This window comes from Pipistrellus kuhlii, unplaced genomic scaffold (genome assembly GCF_014108245.1).
Source record: "Pipistrellus kuhlii isolate mPipKuh1 unplaced genomic scaffold, mPipKuh1.p scaffold_m20_p_2, whole genome shotgun sequence".
NCBI classification, from domain to species: domain Eukaryota; kingdom Metazoa; phylum Chordata; class Mammalia; order Chiroptera; family Vespertilionidae; genus Pipistrellus; species Pipistrellus kuhlii.
This window is the reverse complement of record NW_023425515.1, coordinates 43,615,543-43,639,258: the sequence shown is the minus strand read 5'-3', so window position 1 is coordinate 43,639,258 and position 23,716 is coordinate 43,615,543. Positions and strand designations below refer to the sequence as shown.

The window sequence follows — 23,716 nt, the reverse complement described above, 5'->3', positions numbered from 1 at the left end:
CAAGGTGCCAACATTTTGTCAGTTGCTATAGGTGGTGCTTTGTAGAAGGCATGACAAAAGGAATGGTTTAGGAAGCTCTCTGGGGTATCTTTTATAACCACCTCCCAAAGGTTCTACCTCTAAATACCATCACATCGGATATTAGATTCCATTATATGAATTTGAGGTGGGAGGGCACAAACATTGAGATCACAGCACCTATTGGTTTTCTGCTGCATCTTTTACTTTATACCTTTACTAGAGGCCCGGTGCATGAAATTCGTGCATGGGGGCAAGGGGAGGGGTTTGTCCCTCAGCCCAACCTGCATCCTCTCCAATCTGGGACCCCTCGAGGGATGTCCAACTGCCCATTTAGGACCAATCCTACTGGCCTAATCGGGCAGTTGCACATTCAGGACTGCTAGCTCTTCAACTGCTCATCTGCCTGCCTTCCTTATTGCCCCTAACCGCTTCTGCCTGCCAGCCTGATCACCCCCTAACCACTTTCATGCCAGCCTGATTGATGTCTAACTGCTCCCCTGCCAGCCCGTTTACCCCCAACTTCCCTCCTCTGCTGGCCTGGTCACCCCTAACTGCCCTCCTTTGCAGGGTTGATTGCCTTCAACTGCCCTCCCTTGCAGGCCTGATCACCCACAACTACCCTCCCTTGCAGGCCTGGTCCCTCCCAACTGCTCTCTCCTTCTGGGCATTTTGTGTCCCCATAGGGGCAGGATCTTTGACCACATGGGAGCAGCCATATTATATGTTGGAGTGATGGTCAATCTGCATATTAGTCTTTTATTAGATAGGATAGAGGCCTAATGCACAAGTGGGGGCCAGCTGGTTTGCCCTGAAGGTTTTCCCGGATCAAGGTGGGGGTTCCCTTGGGCTGTTGGGCGGCCTGGGTGAGGCGCCTGTGGTGATTTACAGGCCAGCCATGCCCCCCAGCAACCCAAGCGGAGGCCCTGGTATCTGGAATTTATTTACTTTCTACAATTAAAACTGTATCTTATAGCGGAGCCAAGCCTTCTGCTTGCTCCGTGGTGGCAGCCATTTCTGTTTGGATTTGTTTACCTTCTATAATTGAAACTTTGTAGCCTTGAGTGGAGGCTTAGGCCAGCAAGGGCAGGCTTTCCAGCTTGGCTTCTTCTATTGCCTGGGAAATCCAAGTCTCCCTCCTGCTATCTGTGGCTGTAGCCATCTTACTTAGGTTTATTTGCATACTCACTCTGATTGGCTGATTGGCGTGGCTGGTGGGCTTGTCTGATGGAGTGGAGTGATGGTTAATTTGCATACTACCTTTTATTAGGTAGTATTTGTTAAGTTTAAATGAACAAAAAAGAGCATGTTTTATTTTCCCCTCAGAACATACTGTGGGATTCTTTACCCAACAAAGTATATACACCTCCTGCTGTGCTAACTGTAGAAACTGACAGAGTGATGGAATCATAAACCATCAGAGCTCAAGAGGACTAAGGATGGTCCAGATCTACCTCTTTGTTTCTAAGGTGACTGGGTCCCAGAAAAACGAAGAAGCACCCAGGGTCTTAGGGCAAGTTAATGGTAAAAGCAGGATTAAATACAGGTCTTACACTGTCTGTCCTATACTACTTTCCATGTATGCCCTTGAGAAAGCTTTGGATATTTCACATGGAAAAGAGCTTTGGATATTTCACATGGGACTTTGCAATAACATTTGTTAAGTGTAACACCATAGAATTTGGTCTTCTAGAGCTTTGTTTTACGTGCTATGTATGCTATTTATATCCATTAAGAAAGTTTAGTAAGACACTTCCACCCTCCCTATAACTTTATTGAATTAAATTTTAGTTTAATATAATTTAATTTTGATGTAATAAATTGACTATGGTTATTACTAACTCTGGCCGACCATATTTATTCCAATTGCTTTTATTAAAATATGCAGTAGTACAGAACTTTATTGATTAAATTGCATCACAGTCATTTTTAAAAACTTTCAGTATCTCTCTGCTGCCTGCAAGATGAGGCACAAATTCCACAGCAATATATCCTATTCCCTAGGAAATGTCCCCAAACATCCTTTGGAGAGTGATTTCTGCAATATGTTTTCATACATCATATTTTCTGAACCCAGTGAACTGTCAAACTCTTCAAATACTGCTTATTCATTCATTGTTTTGTTTAATCATATTTGTTTTATTAATCATGAGCTTGGCACTTAAGATATAATAATGCACCAGATACACAGAGTCCCTGCTCAGGAGCATTTCACAGCCTGTTGGATGTCGGACACCTCTGTGCTTCTGTGCATTTCCTCTCTTTTCTCTAATGAGAAGGCCTTCCTTAGTTCCTTTTCTGGGAGGTCTCTGCCTACTTATCTATCCTTGAGTAGGCAGTTCAAATGTCACTCATGCCCCGAAGGATCTTTAAAAGTCTCTTCCAATGGAAAAGAGAGATAGTCTCTCCTGCACATCCAGGCCAGAGCCCACCATGCATGCAAAGGTGTTTCATTCTGGCTGTTATCACATAAAATATCTGGCTTATCTACCAGATAGTAAGTTCTTTTTGGGATAAACAATTTTATTCCCTACCATGTGCTAAGCAGTTTGGCATGTAGTAAGTTCCCAATAAATGAGGGATGGAGGAATAGATAAAATATCTGGATAGATAAAAATAGAGGTTTAGTTAAGTGTAGAAAGAAAGGAAATAAATATTTTTATATAAAACTTGGTAATAGATCACATTTCATCCCTTCAGTGCCCTTACCTTAGCAATATATATATATATATGCCATATATATATATATATGGCATATTCACAGAATTTTATACACACACACACACACACACACACACACACACACACACACACATGCTGGGGATGAGTTGTTACAGAGAACAAACAGGCCATTTATGTATGGACTCTCCTCCACTGGCTCGTGATTCAAATTATAGATGTTCAAGATGTAGGCGAATTCCTTCACTGAATTTTCCCTAAGCTGTAGTTGTTTTTAAAGATGAGTTACAAGCTAATAAACACTCCAGCAATGAGCTGCAAGTTTTGCATTTAATTTAATCTTCGAAGTCAAAGAAGCACCACGGGTGAACTAATTAAAGAAATTATTTATGTGACTATAAAATGCTGCTGCGTTTAATCCATATATTAAAAGCAATGTCTGCCCTGAAATTACCTGATGGAAATCCTGAGGTGAGATTAGTGTCCTGCCTTTCAGCTCACGTGCATTCCTGGCATGCTGCACCAGATGTTTTGCAAGCACTACCTGGTGAAGGAAATTCTCATTAGCATCACAAAGAATTCTGTATCTTGATGACACATCTATGGTTACATAGAGAATTCTGAATCCTTTATCTTATGCAATAAAACAGTAAGAGCAGTCCCTATGGTTTTAAAGAATCCTGCTTTATTTGAATGTAATGTTGAATAAAGAAGATGAGGGGGAGGGAGTGGGCCTGAGCCTTGAGGCAATACAGAAGAAATGCCTACATACATTTCTGCTCACAGAGGGCATTTGGGAGAAACCATTAATATTGCTTAATGGAGATTTCATAAATGATTTGATTTCACCTAAACAGGTAAATTTAAAGGAAAGATAATGAGGAAAGGTCCAAAGAAGAAAATAAAGAATTTCAAATTAAGGATAAGAGAGAGAGAGAGAGAGAGAGAGAGAGAGAGAGAGAGAGAGAGAGAGAGAGAGAGAGAGAAACAGAGAGAGAGAGAGAGAGAGAGAGAGAGAGGGAGGACATGCAAATGCCATCATTTATCAGGAATATGACCTTGACCCACTCAGCAGTTTGGGCTTTTGTTATGCATATGTAAATCAGGCATATAATGTTAATAGTGATACATAAATAACTATCTGGGTGTTTGTCAGGACTGAATGGGAAGTTTGCTATACATATTGGATTTAATTTCTTAGTATTTCTTTAAAACAAAGCCTAAAATATAGTCTTTTATTGAAAAATTAAATCTTATACAGAGAGATCACTGACAGAATAAGAAAGCATGAGCTGTGTTTTGGCTTAAGCCACCGATAACTATGTGACCTAAGGTGTGCTACACCTTCCTCAGTCTTCGGTTTCATAACCCATAGAATGAGGGCATTGGTCTGGATGATTTCTTAGGGTTCCTTCTAGTGCAGTTCTTATGTTCAGTGATTCCATTTCTAAGTCTTTGTAATGAAAGACTACAGTCATTTTCCAAATGATCCTATGGAACAAAAGAGCTGTTAGCCCAGGCTCTGTCAATAAGCAAACAGCAGTTATGCATTAAAATGCAAAATCCTAGCACTTAGTGACTTAATGCTGCATTAAGTTGCTCTTCTAGATACATACTAATTCAGTGGCTCCTTGCAACTGAATACTCTGAAAAGAAAACCAGAGGTTGGCATTTTATGGATACTTCTCGTATAATTCTCTTTAAGTCCTTCACACATTTTATTGGCTCTAGGAGAATTGGTTAGGGAAGCCTTACACATTTTAATTACATAGATTATGCAACAGAGGGCTCTCTAACAAAGAGGAAAATTAGTGAGATACACATTTAGGCTTGATTCTGCTTCAGAAGCAGAATGAGCCTTGCTTGCAGTTTTCAAGGAAGTAGAAGTGAGATGCTGTGCTATCACAGGACTCAGTTAGGATTATAAACTCTTGAGAATGTTGGTATCAGGGATTACTTTTTGATGATTGCAGGGTGACAGTGCAATATTGGGTGGTTAGTGTTCCATCTGGCAAAGGCAGCCACAACATAAATTATGGTCCATCATTCTGAGCAAGCACAGAGCTGTCAGCATCCCACCTTTGGTGAATATTTGGGTTGAACAATAAGGGAAAATAGAGAGAGGATTTATTCAATGCATCAGAGAAAGCTGTCAGGCCTGGAGACAGCAGAACCGATGAGGTGGAGTGAAGAGGAAGTCACCAGATTTAAGTCCCAACTAAATGAATATATTCCTTTTTCAATGTTTTGTTCCATAATAGTTTAATCTCTGTCATGCTTATCCCACACGGTTATTGTGAGGATTAAATGATTAAAAATGAAAACACCCTACTCAGAAGGTGTAATATAACTTTTTCTCAATCTAACTTCCTAGTTCCTCCATATTCTCAGCTATCCAGGAGAAAGCCTGGGCCTGCTCCCAACCTCTCTTAGTTGAGAGCATTTTTCATATCAGGCTCTTCACTCTGCCCAGTGACAACTTTTATTTTCATGTAGGACAATGAAAGAGGGCTATATAAATGATCACACTACCTTTCTTTCTCCCCCACTACTACCCGCATCACATGACTAGGAGGTGACTGATGTATTAGTAAGACTTGGATCCAGACTTCTTTTGTTCAAATCCTGTTCACTCCCTTTGCTACCTTATCATCTTAGCCAAATGGCTTAACTTTTTTGTTTCTCTGTTTCCTCACTGTTAATAATTATACCTTCTTCCTAGGGTTGTTGTGAGAATTGAATAAGAAGATACATATAAAGTGCTTAGACCAGTTATTGGGAAATCTTCAGCACTCAAAAAATATTTGCTTTCATTATTATTGCCTTTATCCAGAGTTATGGAGTACTGCTTGGTGGTGAAAAGTAACCAGTCCATGGGTAGCTCTCTCCCAGGGACTGAGGACATCTAGCCCTGGGCCAGGAGATGGAGGAGATGGAGAGAGAGAGAGAGAGAGAGAGAGAGAGAGAGAGAGAGAGAGAGAGAGAGAGAGAGAGAGAGAGAGAGGAAGAGGTGAAAAGAAGACAAGAAAAGAGAAGAGAGAGAAGAGAAAAGAAGAGAACAGAAGAGAGGAGGAACATCAATTGGTTGCTTTCTGTATGTGCCCCCATGAACCCACGGCCTTTCACTGGGCAACTGAGCCAACCAACTGAGCCACACTGGCCAGGGCATCAATCTCTCTTTTTACTTTAGTTAACTACCCTGAAATTAGAAGGAAGATAAAAGGGAATATCTGAGTTTGTTTTATATAAGTTACATGCTACTGGTAAGCATTATAGTTAGAATCAGAGAGTTTTAGAGAGGTAAGGGACCTCAGTATTCATCTCATTTATCTCAGTATAAGAGTGAGAAAATGGAGACAAGGTTCCATATCAAGTACATAGCATGGGAATGAGATTTGAGCTCCGGTTAAGAATAGATCTATTTGGAACATTTGCTTCTGTTGACTCTCTTTACTGTAGAATGATCTCTTTGATCCAAATGATTGCAAAACTGCTTGTGAATAGTCATCTAACGTATTGCACACCTTTGAAATCTTCATATGATGGGAACAGCTTTATTTTATTTTATACCATCTCTACAACTAAGAGACCACTTCATCATTTCCTATTTCTCCTGCACCACCCCTCAGTCAGAGATAGACGGATCCTGTGTGAACCAAAATTGGGATAGTTTAGTGGCTTCAGAGAGCACTGCTGGGATTAGAGTCATTTGTTCTCATGACAGTCTTTGCTACAGCTACAAATGCTTTTTATTTCTCAAGTAAGTGGTCACCTTGAAAACACATGTGTACATAGAGCATGTGTACTTACTTTTTCCCTGTTGCTTAGAAAACCTAAAACTAAATGTCAGTCTTGGTTCCAAGACCCTTCCAAAAGTAACCTTCCAATAGAGGATTTGAAACATATAGTTATTCCCTTAAAGTTTTCTAATTTTATAGAAGAGTAAACTGATGCACAAAGGTTAACTGACCTCTCTCTGGACATGCAACCTTCTTTTCACAAGTGGGACACATGCTCACTCTCCAATTTTGAAGATAATACTGTGCATATAGCAAGTTAAAAATTGTCAAGGAGGAAACAGGATGGCTGACTTTTAAAATTCCTAACCTCATAAATGTGACAACTGTCAATCCACCATCTAATACCTCTCCATCTTCCTCACTGTGCTCTAAAACATTTAGTTGAGAACTCAACTAATAATTTTTCTTGGTTTATAGTAAGTTTTCTCACATTTGTTTTGAGCTTTCCAAATTTGTGATTATTACTTTTTATTTCTAAAGAACAAAATCAAGGATACTATGTTAAAACTGTGGATGTGTACATAGGTGAAAATATTTCCTTTCTATGATAAGTTTAGTCTCCAGATTTCTGTATGATTACTAATAGTAGACATGGTACATGTAACAACTGTGACGTCAGGCCAGTGTATTTACTTTTCACACTCTATTATGAGCCGATATTTTACCTGCAGAGGACCTTCTATTCATGGGACCACCATAGAGCTCCTAATATGATTCTTTGCCCTCCTAGCCGTTTTCCATTGGTTCTGTGTTCACCTTTAAGCTAATTAGCTTTTGGTTACTTCAAAGTCTCCTACTTCAGTATGGGATCTTTCCTTCACAGGAATCTTGAAGGTCAAAGACCATCCTCCACAGAATCCACTGTGGTTTTGTGTAAACCCTAGGGGCTTTTTACACTGTAAACCCTAGGGGCCTTTCCTGGGGAGCTTTACTCACTTAGGTTTTAATAGGTTCTTATGTTTTCTTTCCCTCACTCTACATTGCCACAATTCAGAGGAATATTATCATTTAGCCTTTCAGCTGTTCATTCGGAAGCAAACCCTTTAATCAGCAATGTCAGCCTTTGCAACACACATTCACACCATACAAAAGAAGTGTTAACCCTGCACTTTCTTCACAGGGTGATCTCAATATGCTTCCTTGACATTCTCCTTGAATCTTGACTCTTGCTCTGTTTTGCTGTTATTTTTTTTTTCAACTAGCAATCGGTTTCATTATTTATTTACCCTTATCTTTCTATTTTCTTTAAAAAAAGAAGTTTTGCCAAGTATTGCTTTGGATGCATTGTATAGTGGTTTTGATTCTTTTTTCCACCCTAGCAGTGCTGACCATAATAATTTTATAGAATATCCTTCTCAGTTCTTGGGTCCCTCCTCCTGCAGTATTGCTCCTGATCTTGACTTGAATATCTCTGATGATGGGAAACTCACCTCTCTGTGGTGTGTACCAGTCTATTTCATGGTTGGTCTGCACTTCCATAAATATCAATGCTGAACTAAATCCAAAATTTTCTCTGGACACACAGGATACCTTGTTCTTTTCCAACAAGAACATGTCAGACACTTGAAGATAGATATCACTTTCCTCAATTCCTCTTTTTCTGACTCTTGTTATTAAACTGGGACCTCAAATGAGGCTGTGATCCCAGGAGAACAGTAGCACAATACCACTGACTTAAATTCTGAGTGGCCTTAACTCAAGGGTTATCTTAATTTTTTTTAACACTTCAACAATGTAAATGATCTCTTTACAAGTTCATGTAGTGGATCATCTAGAAACAGTCACCAAGAGAGTTTTGGATTTGGAGTCATCTAAACTAGATTTGAGATCTTGACCAGACCCATACTTCAGACATTAATTAACTTTCCTGACATTTGGTTTACTCTTTGTACATGTGAATAACATGTGGCCTTATGGGATTATTGTGTATGGAGCTTAGTACTGTGCCTGGTGCATAATAAGTCTTATTTTTCCTTTTCTTTCCTTCCCTAACCTTCCTCTCATTCTCTTCTCCATTGCTGTTGTCTTAGCATATTCAACCAACCAGAGATAGTTTTCTTATTTATTTCTTAAAAGGTCTCTTTTCTTGCCAAAACCGGTTTGGCTCAATGGATAGAGTGTCAGCCTGCAGACTCAAAGGGTCCCAGGTTCAATTTCAGTCAAGGGCATGTGGCTTGGTTGTGGGCACATACTTATTCAGGAATGTACAGGAGACATTGATCAATGTTTCTCTTTAATCGATGTTTCTAACTATCCCTTTCCCTTCCTCTCTGTAAAAAAATCATAAAATATATTTTAAAAAATAATAAAAATTTAGGAGTAGAAATGACCTTATTGGTCACCTTGTTCAAACTTTCATTTGCTCCCCTGATAGTTTTCACTAACCAGCTGGTATATTTCAGTTATTTCCAGTAAAATCTTATTCAGTATCAAATACCTATGATCACAGGATCAGCAGAGTCTTTAACTAATTTTATTTTCATAGCACCCAGATCTATGTGCATACAGAGGATCAAAATATAAATTTATTACCATTTTCATAACATAGCCTGAGTTCTAGTCATATGCTGAGTGCTGTAAGAGACTGCAATTTCAACAAGATCCATTCTTGAAAATTTGGAGTCTAAAATTAGAAATGAGAGCAACTACAAATGGTCCATGAAAAAAACAGCTCAAAAAAATGGGTGACAGCATGAATGTTAAAATTATCAAACCACTTAAGGTCACGTAATCATATTTTGAGACTTTAAAATTGACTACTCATTCTATCTGATGTATGTTCCTTATTGTGAAATTCTTCTTTTGTGAGTGTGTGTGTGTGTGTGTGTGTGTGTGTGTGTGTGTGAGAGAGAGAGAGAGAGAGAGAGAGAGAGAGAGAGAGAGAGAGAGAGGGAAAACTGAAACTATTGGCCTAAAATTGGGTGATGGGGGTTAGACTATAAATCTAGGTACCATGAATACTCTCAGGATATCAGATTTTAATAGATGCATTGAACTGAGAGAGATAGTTTTAGGGGTATTAGGGTATTAATAAAGCAAAATGGTCTACTTGGAAATGGAAGGCCACCCTTGAGTTAACTGAGACTAAGTTTTCTTTTGTTTTAAAATTTTTATTGATTTTAGAAAGAGAGGATGGGGAGGGAAGAGAGAAAAAGAGAGAGAGAGAGAGAGAGAGAGAGAGAGAGAGAGAGAGAGAGAGAAAATAAACATCAATGTGAGAAATAAATATTGATCATTCTGAGCTACACCAACTGTGGCAACTGAGTTTGCTTCTGGATATTAGAGTAAATGTTTTCATTTTTAACTTAAAGGGATAGATGGGTGGATGAATTAATTAATTCAAGTACTTACTGAGCACCCTGTACTAAATGCTATTTTAGATATTGGAGAAGGAAAATAAAACAAAATAGAACATCTCGTCTAGCTGGTATGGCTCAGTGGTTGAATTTTGATTTATGAACCAGAGGGTCACGGTTCAATTCCCAGTCAGGGCACATGCCTGAGGTTACAGGCTTGGTCCCCAGTATGGGGCATGCAGGAGGCAGCCAATCAATAATTTTCTCTCATCATGGATGTTTCTATTTCTCCTTCTCCCTTCCTTTCTGAAATCAATTTTAAAAAATGCAATATCTCTCTGCTCATCTGGGCTTTACATTCTAATGGGAATCTTCTAACCACATGTCTCTTCTACAAAGAAAGGGTATTACTGGATTGGTGAAAGTGGAAATCAGAAAAGGGCTACAGTGCTGGGGAGTCACTTGAGGCAGATTCTGTAACATCCTCAAGCCATCTGGGAATGAACATAACCAAGTACAAACCATGTGGTTCAAGCTAAACTGATGTACATTTTTTAGGAATGTGAGTAGAAGAAATGTAATTTTATCTTATTTTAAATTCTTTTAATTTATGCTTTGATTTAATTTCCCTATAGTTTTCTTATAAAACTCAACTTGAATTACTAAACTAAGGAGGGGAAAGTGTTTGAAGGCCACATTCTCAGAGCCAAAGGGATACTCCCTTGTGGCCAAGAGTGGATAATCACTACCTTAGTTAGTTCCCTGGATGAGAGAGGCAAAAACAATAGAGGGAGAAGTTTTGAGACACTTGGATCCCCCTCCTTTCCAACATTAAATAACCTCTTTAAGGTCATTTATAAGATGTGAAACCCTGCTAAGGGAGTACTAGAGGAATGTGAATGAAAGGATAACAGTTTCATTTTTTCTCTATGTGACCTAATTAGGATATGAGAGACATTGAGTTCAGAAGTCCTAGAATACACTCATAGATCTTCACTCATCTGTTTTGTGACCTTGGGAGATTATGTCACTTATTGGAGTCTCAGTTTTTCTGTAAAATTGGGTATTATTATCTCCTTAACTTTACTCACAACATTGTCAATAATCTGAAAGAGATAATACATGGGGAGAGGATTATTAAAGAGTAAATACTCTATAAATGCAAATGCTAATTCCATTATTACTTTATTACATGATTATAATTGTTTATGGTACCATTTTTTATTGGCACAGAGGGTGGGGGGGTGGTAAAAATACTTTTCTTCCCACTTTCTATGTTCTTCTAGCTAACAGAAATTAACAAGAAAAAAATAAATTTTAAATGTTATTATTGATTTTAGAGAGGATGGGAGATGGAGAGAAATATAGATATATTGATAGGCTGCCTATTGGGGATGGAGCTCAAAATCTGGGCATATGCCCTGACTAGGAATTGAACTGGCGACCTCTTGGTGTATGAGGTGGCACTCAACAAACTAAACCACACTGGTTGTGTGAGAAAATAAAATTTTAATACATGTGCAGAGAATACACATAGGCATGAGGATTCCAAAAACAGTGAGGCAAAATTGGGTATATATGTCATGTAGGACAAATGAAAAGAAAAATAGGGGGAAAGTTTGTAGATTTCAAAAGTAAAAATGGAGAATTTAGGGGTAGCTAAGAGAGTGGCAAGAGAATTCCTGCTAGACATCATGGGTCACATGGGGGGTGACCCAGTTAACAGGCACCGCTTAGAGCCTTCCTACCTACCATATTTAACTCAATTTAGGCTAAGTTGAATAGGCTAAGATTTTTTTTTTTTTTTTGAGCAGGTCTTTACATCTGAATTTCTTAGACAGGAAAAGGGGAAAATATTCTTTCTCAGTCTTTTGTTTCTTAATAACCAACTAAAAATCAATATCCTGAAAGTAAGTTTTAGGGTGGCAAAACTTGATTCTCTTTCAAGTGTAATATAGCGGATAAAAGGAAATAAATTACATGTGTTACATTTGAACTCTACCGATTCTTAACTGAGTGACCTTGATAAAGCAACTTAACCTCTCTGTGCCCCAGTTTCTTCAGTTATAAAATGAGGATAATGGCAGAACATACTTCAGAAGTGTTGTTATAAGGATTCAATATGTCTATAATTGCAGTGCACTTATTACTGTGCAGGAAGCTTAGCATTGGCTCAATTTTACAGAAAAACTCAGACTTCAATTAGTCATATATTTCTTATCAAAAAGAGACATTCGCTATGACACTGATAATGTTTCTACTTGAGCAATAAGGATACCACCATTAGTATGTGTTATAAAGAATAAGTCTATTGTCTTTTGTATTGAGAGATGGCCAAAGCCAGAGAAATACATGTAGTAATTCAATTGTTGAACTGTTGAATGAAACACCATAAAAATTTGTTGTATGAAGGAATTCACAAATTATTAGAGAGTAATTATGCTTTTGGTGAACTATTTTAACAGACAATCTGGCAGAGAAAAGAAAATGGAAATATAGTTACTCTATGGGATGAAATTCATGGAGAAATGGTCTTCTGCCTATTGAGCTTGCTGTGTGAGAGCCTTGGGATCTCTTATTCACAAAGCTTTGAAACAGGGGCTGTCCTTAGAGAGGGATGATGTATGAACAGAGCTAGATTCCTTTGTGTTCCCAACAGATAAGGACATTGACAATATTCCACTAATGAAAATTTTGTTTGCCATTACAATGTCAAGTTGATTTCTAGCCTTTGTGAAATGCATTATGTCCAGGAGTGAATGATGTTGTCTATGAATTACAGATTATGTTTTATATCATTATCACTCTGCTTTGAACCTTGCAGCAGCCTACTTAGATAGGTACTACTAGTTTTATTTTCATTGGTCTATTTTGCAGATATGCTTTAGAGAGTTTGAATAACTCTCCAGTGGCATGCAGCTAGTGAGTGACTAAGACCAGAGACAAATAAGATCATGATGGTATGCACTCTGAGCTTGCTGAGGGCAGGGAGAATGTGGAGGTGTATAGAGTTACCCTTAGGCACCAAAAAAAGAGTCTTGGATGCAATCTGTGCTCAGTTTAGTATTTCAAGTGAATGACTACAGTAGTCCTAGTAGTTTGGTTTGGGAGTTGGAAGACATGACCTATGAATAAGAGGAAGTCTATTAAATATTCTGTGTTTTGTCATTTTAAAATATGGAGAAGATGAGCTAGCAGGCATGGTTCAGTGGACTGAGTGTTGTCCCATGCACTAAGATGTTGCTAGTTCAATTCCTGATCAGGGAATATGCATGGGTTGTGGGTTGGGAATCTATTAGGGGACATGCAGGAGGCAGGTGATCCATGTTCCTCTATCATTGATGTTTTTATCTTCTTCCTCTCTTTCTCTAAAATAAAATCAATGAAACATATTATTTAAAAATATGCAGAAGATGAAGACTGTCCATGTTTTATTTATTTGATGGGAAGTCAGAATATAAATGTAACTAGATAAGTTCCTTTCAGTGTGTACTGGCAACCTTCTCTAAAGTAATTAAAAGTGTTTTCACCCATGATATCTCCAGAATTATAAAGGGAAATTCTCAAAGTTGTGCAAAGAAAGACAGTCTACAAACCAAGGTATTATTCTCCCTCAGATATTCTTCTTTAAAATAACTTGATTGTTTTACCTAAATCATCAGTAGGCTTATTTAATCTCATTCCTGACCCCAAAATACAAAGGTATCGGAAGTGTCCTAGTTACCAAGGAGGAGGGCTTGTGAGATGTAGTGGGCCAGGGAAGAAAATTATGAATTTCTGGATATAAAACAATTAAGTATTATTTCTGATCTCAGTGGCCCCGTTCATATGTTCTACATAACTTCTTAAAATTCCCTTTGCTTACCTTTTTTTTTTTTTTTTTTCCATTGAGGAAATGGAATAATGACGTTGATGAAGACTTACAGGGCTACAAAGCTGAAAAGCATTGTGACAGTCATTGCAGGAGTGCAGGGGGGAAAGTGAAGTCTTTGTGGTCTAATCACCATGTTCTTTTAATAGAGATCTAAAGACAGGAATGATGTTGCTCTCAAAAAGCTGTCATTTATTGTTTCCGTTTTCTTCCTTAAATGTCTAATTTGATGCTGTCATGTCAAGACAGAGAGAACTTCAAACAGCCACTGTTACCTGCTTTCCCATCTTTTCCCCCATCACCCTCTTCTATCTTATGACTGCTACAGTTGTTATCTTCTGCATCAAAACATCCTTATTTCTCACAAACTCACAGAAAAAAAATAAACTCAAAGATTAGTTAATACACATCCTCTTTCCAGGCCCTCTCCCCTTTTTTTGAATGGAGGGAAGTAGGGGGCACTACAATCTTGGAGAAAAGTATTAGATTTTGAAAGTCTGAGTTTATTTCTTCCTTCTAATATTATCTTCACTTAATATATGTATTAAACTCTCAAACCCTGACACCTGAAGAACTTGTTAAAAACTCAAATTCCTGGCCTGGCTGGTGTGACTCAGTGTTTGAGCATTGACCTATGAACCAGGAGATCAGTGATTCAATTCCCAGTCAGGGCACATACCTGGGTTGTGGGCTCACTTGCCAGTAGGAGGTGTGAAGAGGCAGCCAATCAATGATTCTTTCTAATCATTGATGTTTCTATCTCTCTCCCTCTCCCTTCTTCTCTGAAATCAATAAAAAATATTGGTTTCAGGATTCTACTCAGAGAGATTTCTCCACATTGTGAGAAATCAGCAGGAACCTGCATTTTAAAAAGCATCTAAAAAAAAAATAGCATGCATTTTCTTTAAAAAAAAAAAAATAACAACCAAAAAAACTACACTGTCATCATCTCTTTCACTCATTTGGCATTTTTCAGTTTTCCAAATGCTTGCGCATACATATTTAGTTCTATGAGGTGGATTTTCGAAATGATTCTCACCATTTTGAGCATAAGAAAGAGACTCAGAGTTTAGTAATGATCTTCTCGAATCCTCACTTATACACCCACCTCTTGCTAAGATTTCTCACCTTAACTGACCTTTTTCTTCTTGGGTGTTGAATTGAAAAAGGCAAGGAGACCCAAAGCCAGCTAGTACTATCTGTGCCTGCCTTCCTCAAGCATGAGACAGGTCTTCTGGTAGCCAAGGAAGGAAGATAATTTTATCTCCGGAATGTGAACACTTGCCTAATTGGTACAGTGCTAATTTGATTTTATTAATTTATCTCTACTGTTGAAAGTATTAATTTAAAATGATGAGTCCCCCTTGCCCCACCCAGATGTACTATTAAAAAATGCATTCAAATGTTTTGTTCTGTATTGTTAAAATGCCAAGTTCTCTGTCCTAATTCAGCCACACTGAACTATGGCAGGGGATCTGTGCTGCCCACTGACAGCTGGGATTCCCCCCTCTCGGACATCTTGCTATTGAACCTTCCTTACAGCTGTCTGTCCCCAACCTCCTGACTGCATGTTTTGCCCAGAGGTAGCATGGAAGGTCCAGACCCCCCAGACATAGTAGGGTTGTTTGACATAGTAATGCCTGCTCTAAACACCTCACAAACCTCAATCATTCTCATTGCAGATGTGAATTTCTGGTAGGTCCACAGGTTAGCGACCACAGGCAGAGAGTTCCTGGAGCCTCTCCTGCTCCCACATTCCTGTTCACTAGTTTCCAGGGCCTGCATTTTCCTTGCCTTCTACTAGGATGGTCCCAACATACACCTGTTTCTGCTTAGAAATCACCCATTTAATCTCTGGGCACTGCCTTTGACACTTAGCCAGGCGTCTAGGTGGAGGCATTAGAGATATTTGAAGATAATTGAAGAAAGAGTGTAAATATAACCGATAGCCACTTTGAGACCTTGGCATGAATGGAAGGTGATGATTTCTTTTGCATTTCCAAAAACCTTTCATGCTGCATTTTAACTTGGGCGGCATGATCTCCTCTGCTGTGTTTTCTGTCACATCCAGCAGTCCCCACTAGCATCCCTAGAGACCCGATTGTACTCCAGAGCTGCTTGTTGACTGCCCTTGTCCACACTCACCCGCTCACCTTACCTCCATTCTCCCCTGTGCAGGGTGCTCATTTGGTTCCTCATTCTAGGGGGTTAACCTGTTTTGCAACTTTCCAGGCAGAACCAAGAAATCTGGTTGGAAGGAAAGGACAACACTTTTCCTATTCCAGGATGAGCTAAAAGTGGGGCTCAACCTGGGGCCCAAGATAAACAGAGAATTCTACCTGCTCCAGATTACTGGAGAGAGGGTGCACTGCCTTCTTTCAGCTCCCCCACTCTTCCCCCCTTCCCTGCACACTAAGTCCTCCAGAAGGCATGGGGTGGTGTTTTCCCTTGGGGGAGGGACCGGACAGAGCCGACCCAAGCTGCAGTTTCCTTGGTCTGCCTGAGCATTTCTCATCCAAACCTCAATCACGTAGGATTGCGTAGAGAGGAGGAAAGGGGAGAGACAGAAGACAGAGAAGGTAGAGAGGGGTGACAGGAAGGAGAAGAAGGGAGTCTGGGAGCAGAGGGCGCAAGGCAGAGGAGGAGGACCGGAGGAGGACCCTGCTGGCTCTTCCTTCGCTCCTGGAGCCCGGCCCCCACCTGGCCCCACCTGGGCGCTCTGGAGCTTTCTGGAGGGCAGACTAGCAGCATCGGAGGTACTCCCACCACCACTGCTCTTGGGCTCTTAGTCCCACAACCTTCTCAGCAGCAGTCGTCCCTGCGTGGAGTTTCCTATGGAGCTAGCTCACTAGCCCAGCAGGCAGAGCTCACTGGGAGGCGGTGACATCGCACGGGAGCTGAAGCAGCTCCCGGCACCCAGAGCCCCAGCCCATGAATGAGAATCCACCCTGAGAGCCCCCTCCGGGGCTCTGAGCTGCCACCCGCACAAGTTGGGCTAATTGGGAGCAGCCCTCACCTGCCTCCTGGTCAGTGGGGCCCCAGAGTCTGCGTCCCTTCGTCCGTCCATCCGGCATCAGGACTCTGTTGGACACTCCGCCACCTCCTGCAGTGGCCCCAGAGGGCCCTAGGGCCCTGCCTGTGCCCCTGGCGCTAGACCATGGTGGGCGACTGGGGCCGGAGCCACAGCCACCTAGAGCCCAGGTCGCCTGCAGCCAGCCCCCGCCCCACCACCGGAGCGCGCCGGTTACTTCCTTCCTCAGCCAGGATGGGCTCTGCTGGACTGAGCAATCTGCCTCCTGCCCGCTGGTAATCCCCCTCTGATCTGCTGCCTGGGGGCCATCCACTGCCAGGGGGTGCGAACCTGGGGCCAGCCTGCGCGGAGATGACCTGATCCAGCTCGCCCGGCACCTCCTCCCTCCTCTGCTCCCTCGGAGTCTGTGCTGCGGGAGGACCATGGCGCGGAGCTCCAGTTAAAGGCGTGTGGGCGCCGCGCTGGGGAGGACACCTTCGACATCCCTGCCTTTGGAGGGGGCTTATTTAAAGGACTGAGTCATTCCAGATTTATGATTCCCTAAATAATCACCGACTGTGCCCGTTTTCGTGCCAGAAAGCAAGCGGAACAGAAAGAGCACCAGCTCCTCTTGGGACCCCGGTATCCATGCTCCTCGCCCTCCCTGCCCCCCAACCCGCGGGTTGCTCCCCGAGGAGTTGCCAAGCCCTCGAGGATCTCCCTCCCTCCCTCGTTCCCTCCCTCCTCTCCAGCCCCTCCTCCCCTCTCCTCCCCAGCCTCCTGCCCTCTGGGCTGAGCTGCCCGCTGGCGGTGGGGAGTCCGCTCACCGCAGAGGTTCCTGGCTGCCCCCTTCCCAGCCCCTCCCTGGACTCCGCTAACGGCTCCCAATGGGAGAGAGGCAGCTGGTGAGATGCAGCTTTTAGACCCCAGCCATCCGGGAGGAGGGACCTCCGAGTCTCCAGTACCGCGGACCACAGGGAGTTAAATCGCTGCCTTCCTCTCCTCTCTGCGGTCCAAAGGAACGTTTTTATTCACTTTTGAAGTCTTTTCCAATGGGGCAAGCCTCCGTCCCTGGTCCAGACTCTGCTTCCTAAACGGGCTCTGTGGGATGTGTGTGTAGATAGACTTTGGACACCTCTGCAACAGGGGCACGGCTTGTTGTTCTGCACATCTTTCGTTCCCTTCCCCTTGGTACCCTGAAGGCGGGGTGACCCAGCTCCCCAGAGCCCCTGGGACGTGCCAATCAGCTTGGGGTGCTCCAGCCTAGTTAGCAGGAAGGCCTGGGTGCGCCCCGCCCCCGCCCCCTCCGCCAGCTGTTGGGGGAAGTTTACATCTGGATTTTCACACGTTTTTTGTCGCTGCCGCCCAGACTCCGATAAACCTTGTGGGCACCGGTTTTGGGAACTGCAGCCTTTTCAAACATTAGCACTGCCTCCCTCGCGCCTCCGGCCCCGGAGGTCCGACCTAGCCCCAGCGGAGAGCAACCCTGAGGGCGCAGTGGAGCCCAGGGCCCGTGACCCTCACTGAGCAGCTATGGCTGCGGCTATAGCCAGCTCCCTGATCCGGCAGAAGCGACAAGCGAGGGAGTCCAACAGCGACCGGGTGTCGGCCTCCAAGCGCCGCTCCAGCCCCAGCAAAGACGGGCGCTCCTTGTGCGAAAGGCACGTCCTCGGGGTATTCAGCAAAGTGCGCTTCTGCAGCGGCCGCAAGAGGCCAGTGAGGCGGAGACCAGGTCAGTAGAAAACCCCGGCTAGGGGCTCCCCAGAGGCTGGCGCCCTCCTCCTCTGCCGCGAAACACCTGGGAACAGGCATGGAAGAGAACCGGTATTCCCCTCCATGCTGGACTTCCTTCTTTCTTAATTTTCAGACATCGCTCTGTCACCCTCTTTCAGTTAATAGCTTCTTGTCCCATATCTGTATCTGGGGAAACACTTTATACCTTGCTGTGACTATGGTTTGACTAGGATGAGAGTTATGCGCATAGATACTTCTAGTCCTGTGTAGCCTGTAGAATCTTTCAGGGCACCTCCTCATTCATTTTTTTTCTTTCTCCATTCATCCATCCATCCATCCATCCATCCATCCATCCATCCATCCATCCATCCCTCTCTTACATTACCTTCTGAGAACCTAAATGTAGTAAATAAGCCCTTTATCCCTATATCTCATACTACTTAGCAAATTCTTGACTCATAATAGACCCTTAGTAGACATCTGGCAAACTTAAATGTAGTCTCTTTTTCTAACTCTTCCTCCAGCAACATATGAACTACATCGTTCAGATCTTCCTGTCAGTTTCTCACCTCTCCATGTTCCCACTTGCCTTTTGACATAGACCTCCTTTTCCTATGCTCTACCACCAGCTACTCTCATGGTTGCCAATGTCTCTGCTCATTAACTTTTCTGCCCTGTGACTCCCATTGTTTGTACACTCACACTTACTTTTGCCACAGCAAGGGGAAAACATAGTATGGGCAATTTGGTTCCAGGGAGGATAGAGCTTTAGACTTAGAGATTTTCTTGGCAGGCCTTTCTGAAGCTGATTCTCTTACCTGGCCCTTAATTCAAATGGCTGGTCTGTAATGTGTGTCTGTTTACAAAGAGAAATTGGATCCCTGGAGTTTCAAAGTGATTCCTCCCAGCTCAAGCCAGCTTGAGAGAATAAAAGCAGAATTGCACAGGTCTGTGCCTCCACCAGACTTGATTGATTCTCTGGGTGTGGCCTTCCTGGTCATTTATAATCTGCAGATATTCTGTCCATACTGTAGATGACTGAAAGGAAATACAGCCCAGAAAGAAAGCTTCCATTCTGTGGTTACTGGACTCATTTAGGTGGGGTGTTTGCAACTCCGTGGTGTTCTCCTGGGTTCCAGGAATGAGGCAGATGGGCCAGGTTCAACTGGGGTGAAGAAAATGCTTGGAAAGTTTCGACAGTTGGGATCAACAATTAATTTAGAATTTTAGATTAAGTCTTGTGAAGAAGCCATCTCATCTCATTTTTCTGTTGGGTTTTCATGATATTATTTTCATTATAGTGAGCTTCTTTTCTTATTCTGTGACGATGATAAAATAGTAAATTTCAGGAATAAACCAAAATCATTATAATCCCAAGGCAGGAGCTACTAAAGCCTCTGTTATTTTGCATCCAATTAATTTCATAAGTTGAAGCTTTATATGAAAACCAGACTTACCTCTGCAGAGTGAATAATTTGCATTAGGGGAAAATAAACTTCCTGGTATTCTGCAGTAATCCTTTGGGGGCCATCTTCTCTCAGGGCTTATGTAGTTAACAAGGAACTTCAAGTCTCTGAATTCAATGTGGTTCTTATATCTCAGTCTCTGAAGTATGTTCTTGCACTGCAGTTAGCATAATGACATGATATTTGTGAATAGATCTTCCTCAGCCTCCTCAGTTCAAAACTAGCTAATAGAAATGACAGGTGGATTGTATGTATGAATGGATAAGGTAAACTTGCCTCATCTTTGTTGAAGTTGATTTGCAGATGAGCTCTTTGCATGGCTTGCTTTTGCATAGGGAAATTGCTTCCTGAGGCCCTTTCCTTAGCATCTCATTAGAAAAGAGAGAACTTGAGGGAATTGCTGATTTTGATGTTTTCTTTAGTGTTCATTTGACCTATTCCTTCTTTTCATCTACTTAGTGTACATCTTGGCAGGGAGGATCCTGACTGGTGACTTCCTTTAGCAAAAGTGCCCTAGTAATAATCTAGCAGAAAGATGGCAATACCTGTTAAGACAGGCCCAATGCAAGGGTGACATGCATGTATCTGTACACCAGGGACTTCCATTTGCTGCAGCTTAGCTTAGAAGAATGTGAGTGTGGGGTACCAAAAAGGTTTCTGGGAAGACAGTAGCATGCTATCATCTTTACTAACAAAGCCAAATAATTAATCTTCTGATTTGCTGTCAGCAACCATGATTCACGTAACAGGGCATGAGCCTATTTAGAGGGAGATAGCACTTTCCACATCTCAATTTCAGAGAGAATTCTTTAACTTGATTGGGAGGAAGTTGCTAAACACCAGAAATAAAGACTATGTGAGAGCACCAGTTTTATAAGGACTTTGCTATTATGTTCACTTAATATTTTAGTTATTCTTCAACTCACTAACGCATATCCTTGTGAACTACAAACAGAATCACCAGTGGTACAGTGGTCACATTCCGTTGCCCAGACTTTCCAGGGATTGAGGCTGAGACAGTGAAACTAAGCCAAGTATTGAATGGGAAAGGCCACGGTTGTGTATCTGATTTCAAGTCTGATACATTTAGTGACTCTCAACCTCTTGTCTTAGATCACTGAGTTTTGATATGTCCTATAATGAAATTGTTAAATGTGGTGGGAGTAATGAAATTATATGATGAAGGTCTCAGCTTTCAGAATCATGATATTGCAGAATGAAAAAGTGAGAACTGGCAGGGTGGACCTCACATCACACACTTACAGGGCTATGGTTCACATCAGATACTTTATGAATGTTATCCCTGGGGCACAATGTGATGGCTTACCCTGGTATTGTATAGCAAAACTCTTGCTTTTATGAGAAATCCTAGAGTCAGAGTTGGTGGTTTATACAAGCTTACACAGGTATACTGTGGCAAAATTGGGACCAGAACTAGATCAAATTGATTTTTCTTGCCTGGGCTCTTTGCAACACAACACAGAAAAAAAGTAAAATGAAGAACTAGAACTAGGTGTCCTCTCTCAAAGGGTGGGAATAATTTTGTGTATTTTCTTACCATTAGAAATTGTTGTTCTGCTAACATTTTTTTAAAATATATTTTTTAGAAAGAGGAAGAAAGAAAGAAAGAAAGAAAGAAAGAAAGAAAGAAAGAAAGAAAGAAAGAAAGAAAGAAAGAAAGAGAAAGAAAATCTGCCCCTTGCAAACCCCTTTTCAGGGATCTAACCCTGACCATAAATCAAACTAGTAATCTTTCTGTGCAAGGGATGCCCAACTAACTGAGCCTCACTGATCAGGGTATTATCTTTACTATTTTGTAATAAGAATAAGAATAGGGTAGGATAGAGGAGGTTACTGGTAGAGGGAGACCTAGGTTAAATCAGGCAATTGGGTTCTAAAATGATTATCCTATAGCTAGCATGCATTATAAAAGTAATTCCAATAGTGGAGACATACAGCCAGTATAGCAATGCTTAGCTCCCTGGGCATTGTGTGGGCTGTAATTCTTCCGAAATGAAATGTTGAAAATCTTAAGCTGGCAAGTTGGCTGAGGTCATTGAACTATAAAAAAAAGGCTTTAGAACATTTCTCTTTGTTCACTTTCTAATATAGGAAGAAGCATTCTTATGGTCATTGTTTGAGTCATTATGTATGTGTGAATTACCTGTATGAGCCAGGCCAGCTAGGATATTTTCTTCAATGTTGATACCACTTAATTTGCTATAGCTAACTAGAGCATCCATGTGAATTATGTAGCTTATTCATTTCCTACGTTTATTTTACTTTTGAATATAAATACAAATGATTGACTTTAAAGTATTTATGTTTTGACTGAGAAGTTACTACACATAATGGGTGGCACTCATAATGAAAAGAAGGGTGTTGATAGAATCTCTGAATGTCAGAGCTGCCATGAACCTTGGATGGAGGTCATCAGAATCGCTTTGTAATTTTTCAAATGAATGCCTTTCTGGGAAGTACAGAGTAATTAGACAAACCTAAATCTGTGTATTTGAAGTGATTTTGTGTTTTTATTATTTTTCTATACAATTTAATTTCTCCCCTCAAATTAGAGCATTAAAAACTCAGAAAATTCATTGGCTAACTAAATTACATATTTTTCATAAATGAAGTATTTGGCTTTCTATGCTCCTCCCTTTTTAAAAGTGATGTAGTATATTGCCCTGGCTGGTGTGTCTAAGTGGTTGGAATGTTATGCTAAACACCAAAAGGTTGCAGGTTTGATTCATTCTCAGGGCACTTACCTAGGTTGTAGGTTTGTCCTTGATTGGGGCATGTACTGAAGACAACCTGTTCATGCTTCTCTCTCACATAAAAATTTCTCTCTTTGTCTTTCTCGCCAACACCCCCCTTTCCCCTCTCAAAAAATCAATGAACATAGCCTTAGGTGAGGATCTTTAAAAAAACATATAAATATAGATGATGTAGTATATTTACACTGAGTGGATACAATAAATTCAAGAAGAGATAATTTTTATTGCTTTTCATTGTCTATTTTTCTGAGTTTTTGTTTCTACTGTAATCAAATTATGGATATTCAAAACATAGTATTATTCCAACTTGTATTGGTAGATGTATAATATTTAATAGCATACTCATTCAATTTTTTACTATCAAACACATCTTTTTAGATAGAAAATCGAAACTTTAAGAAGAAAACTGATGAAATAGGGAAGAGATGCTAACTCATGTTATCTATGGAATATAAATTAGAATTTTAAAATTGAAATAATTTTGGTTCATATACACACCAAGAATAAATTCATATGACAAGTGATATTTTACATCAGTAGCAAGCACTTTTATTGCATATTATCTTTTAAAAGTGTGACTCATGTCTGAACTACAAAATTAGCATAATTAAATATTTGTCTTGCTGTTTGTTTAAAAATAACAAAAAACAAGCTTTTCTCTTCAGAAACCCACTCTAGAGTTTAAAATGATATCTTGTGTGTGTTTTTAAATCATTTTTTTCTATAGTAGTGGATTGTTGTCAACAAGTTATGCTTCCGTTGTAAGAACACTATAAAACAGCAGGTCCTGCGGTCTCTCCTCTTTTTTTTTCTTTTCCCTCATCCCTCAGAGATCTCATCAAGCCATTACTTAGGGTTAAGTCTTTAAAGTTTTAATAACATTGATATTTTTATCAGAAATAAACAATTTGCAGGAAACAAGGCAGTCTTTGTATTTGAGGAAGCAAGAGGAATATTTTTGGAAGACTTTGAGAAATGAAAGTTTTGTGTCATAAAATTATATTAAAAAATACTGGATTTACTAGGATCATACCACCTTGCTGTTGTTCTAGGTGAGAACATATTTAT

The 23,716-nt window shown here is 40.9% G+C and overlaps 1 protein-coding gene across 4 annotated transcripts in view; it reads left to right on the top strand.

The window, feature by feature from the left end:
• Positions 1 to 23,716, top strand: part of FGF12 (fibroblast growth factor 12) — a 508,911-nt gene that overhangs the window by 244,450 nt on the left and 240,745 nt on the right. Inside the window, exon 1 of one of the 4 annotated variants that reach the window (XM_036446553.2) lies at positions 17,904 to 18,406. The exons of the other annotated variants lie outside the window; for them this stretch is intronic. Within the exon in view, the coding sequence (XP_036302446.1) occupies positions 18,208 to 18,406 (199 nt within the window). The 5' untranslated portion in view covers positions 17,904 to 18,207. Of the gene's footprint in view, positions 1 to 17,903; positions 18,407 to 23,716 lie in introns of those variants that run through there. 4 annotated transcript variants of the gene reach the window in all.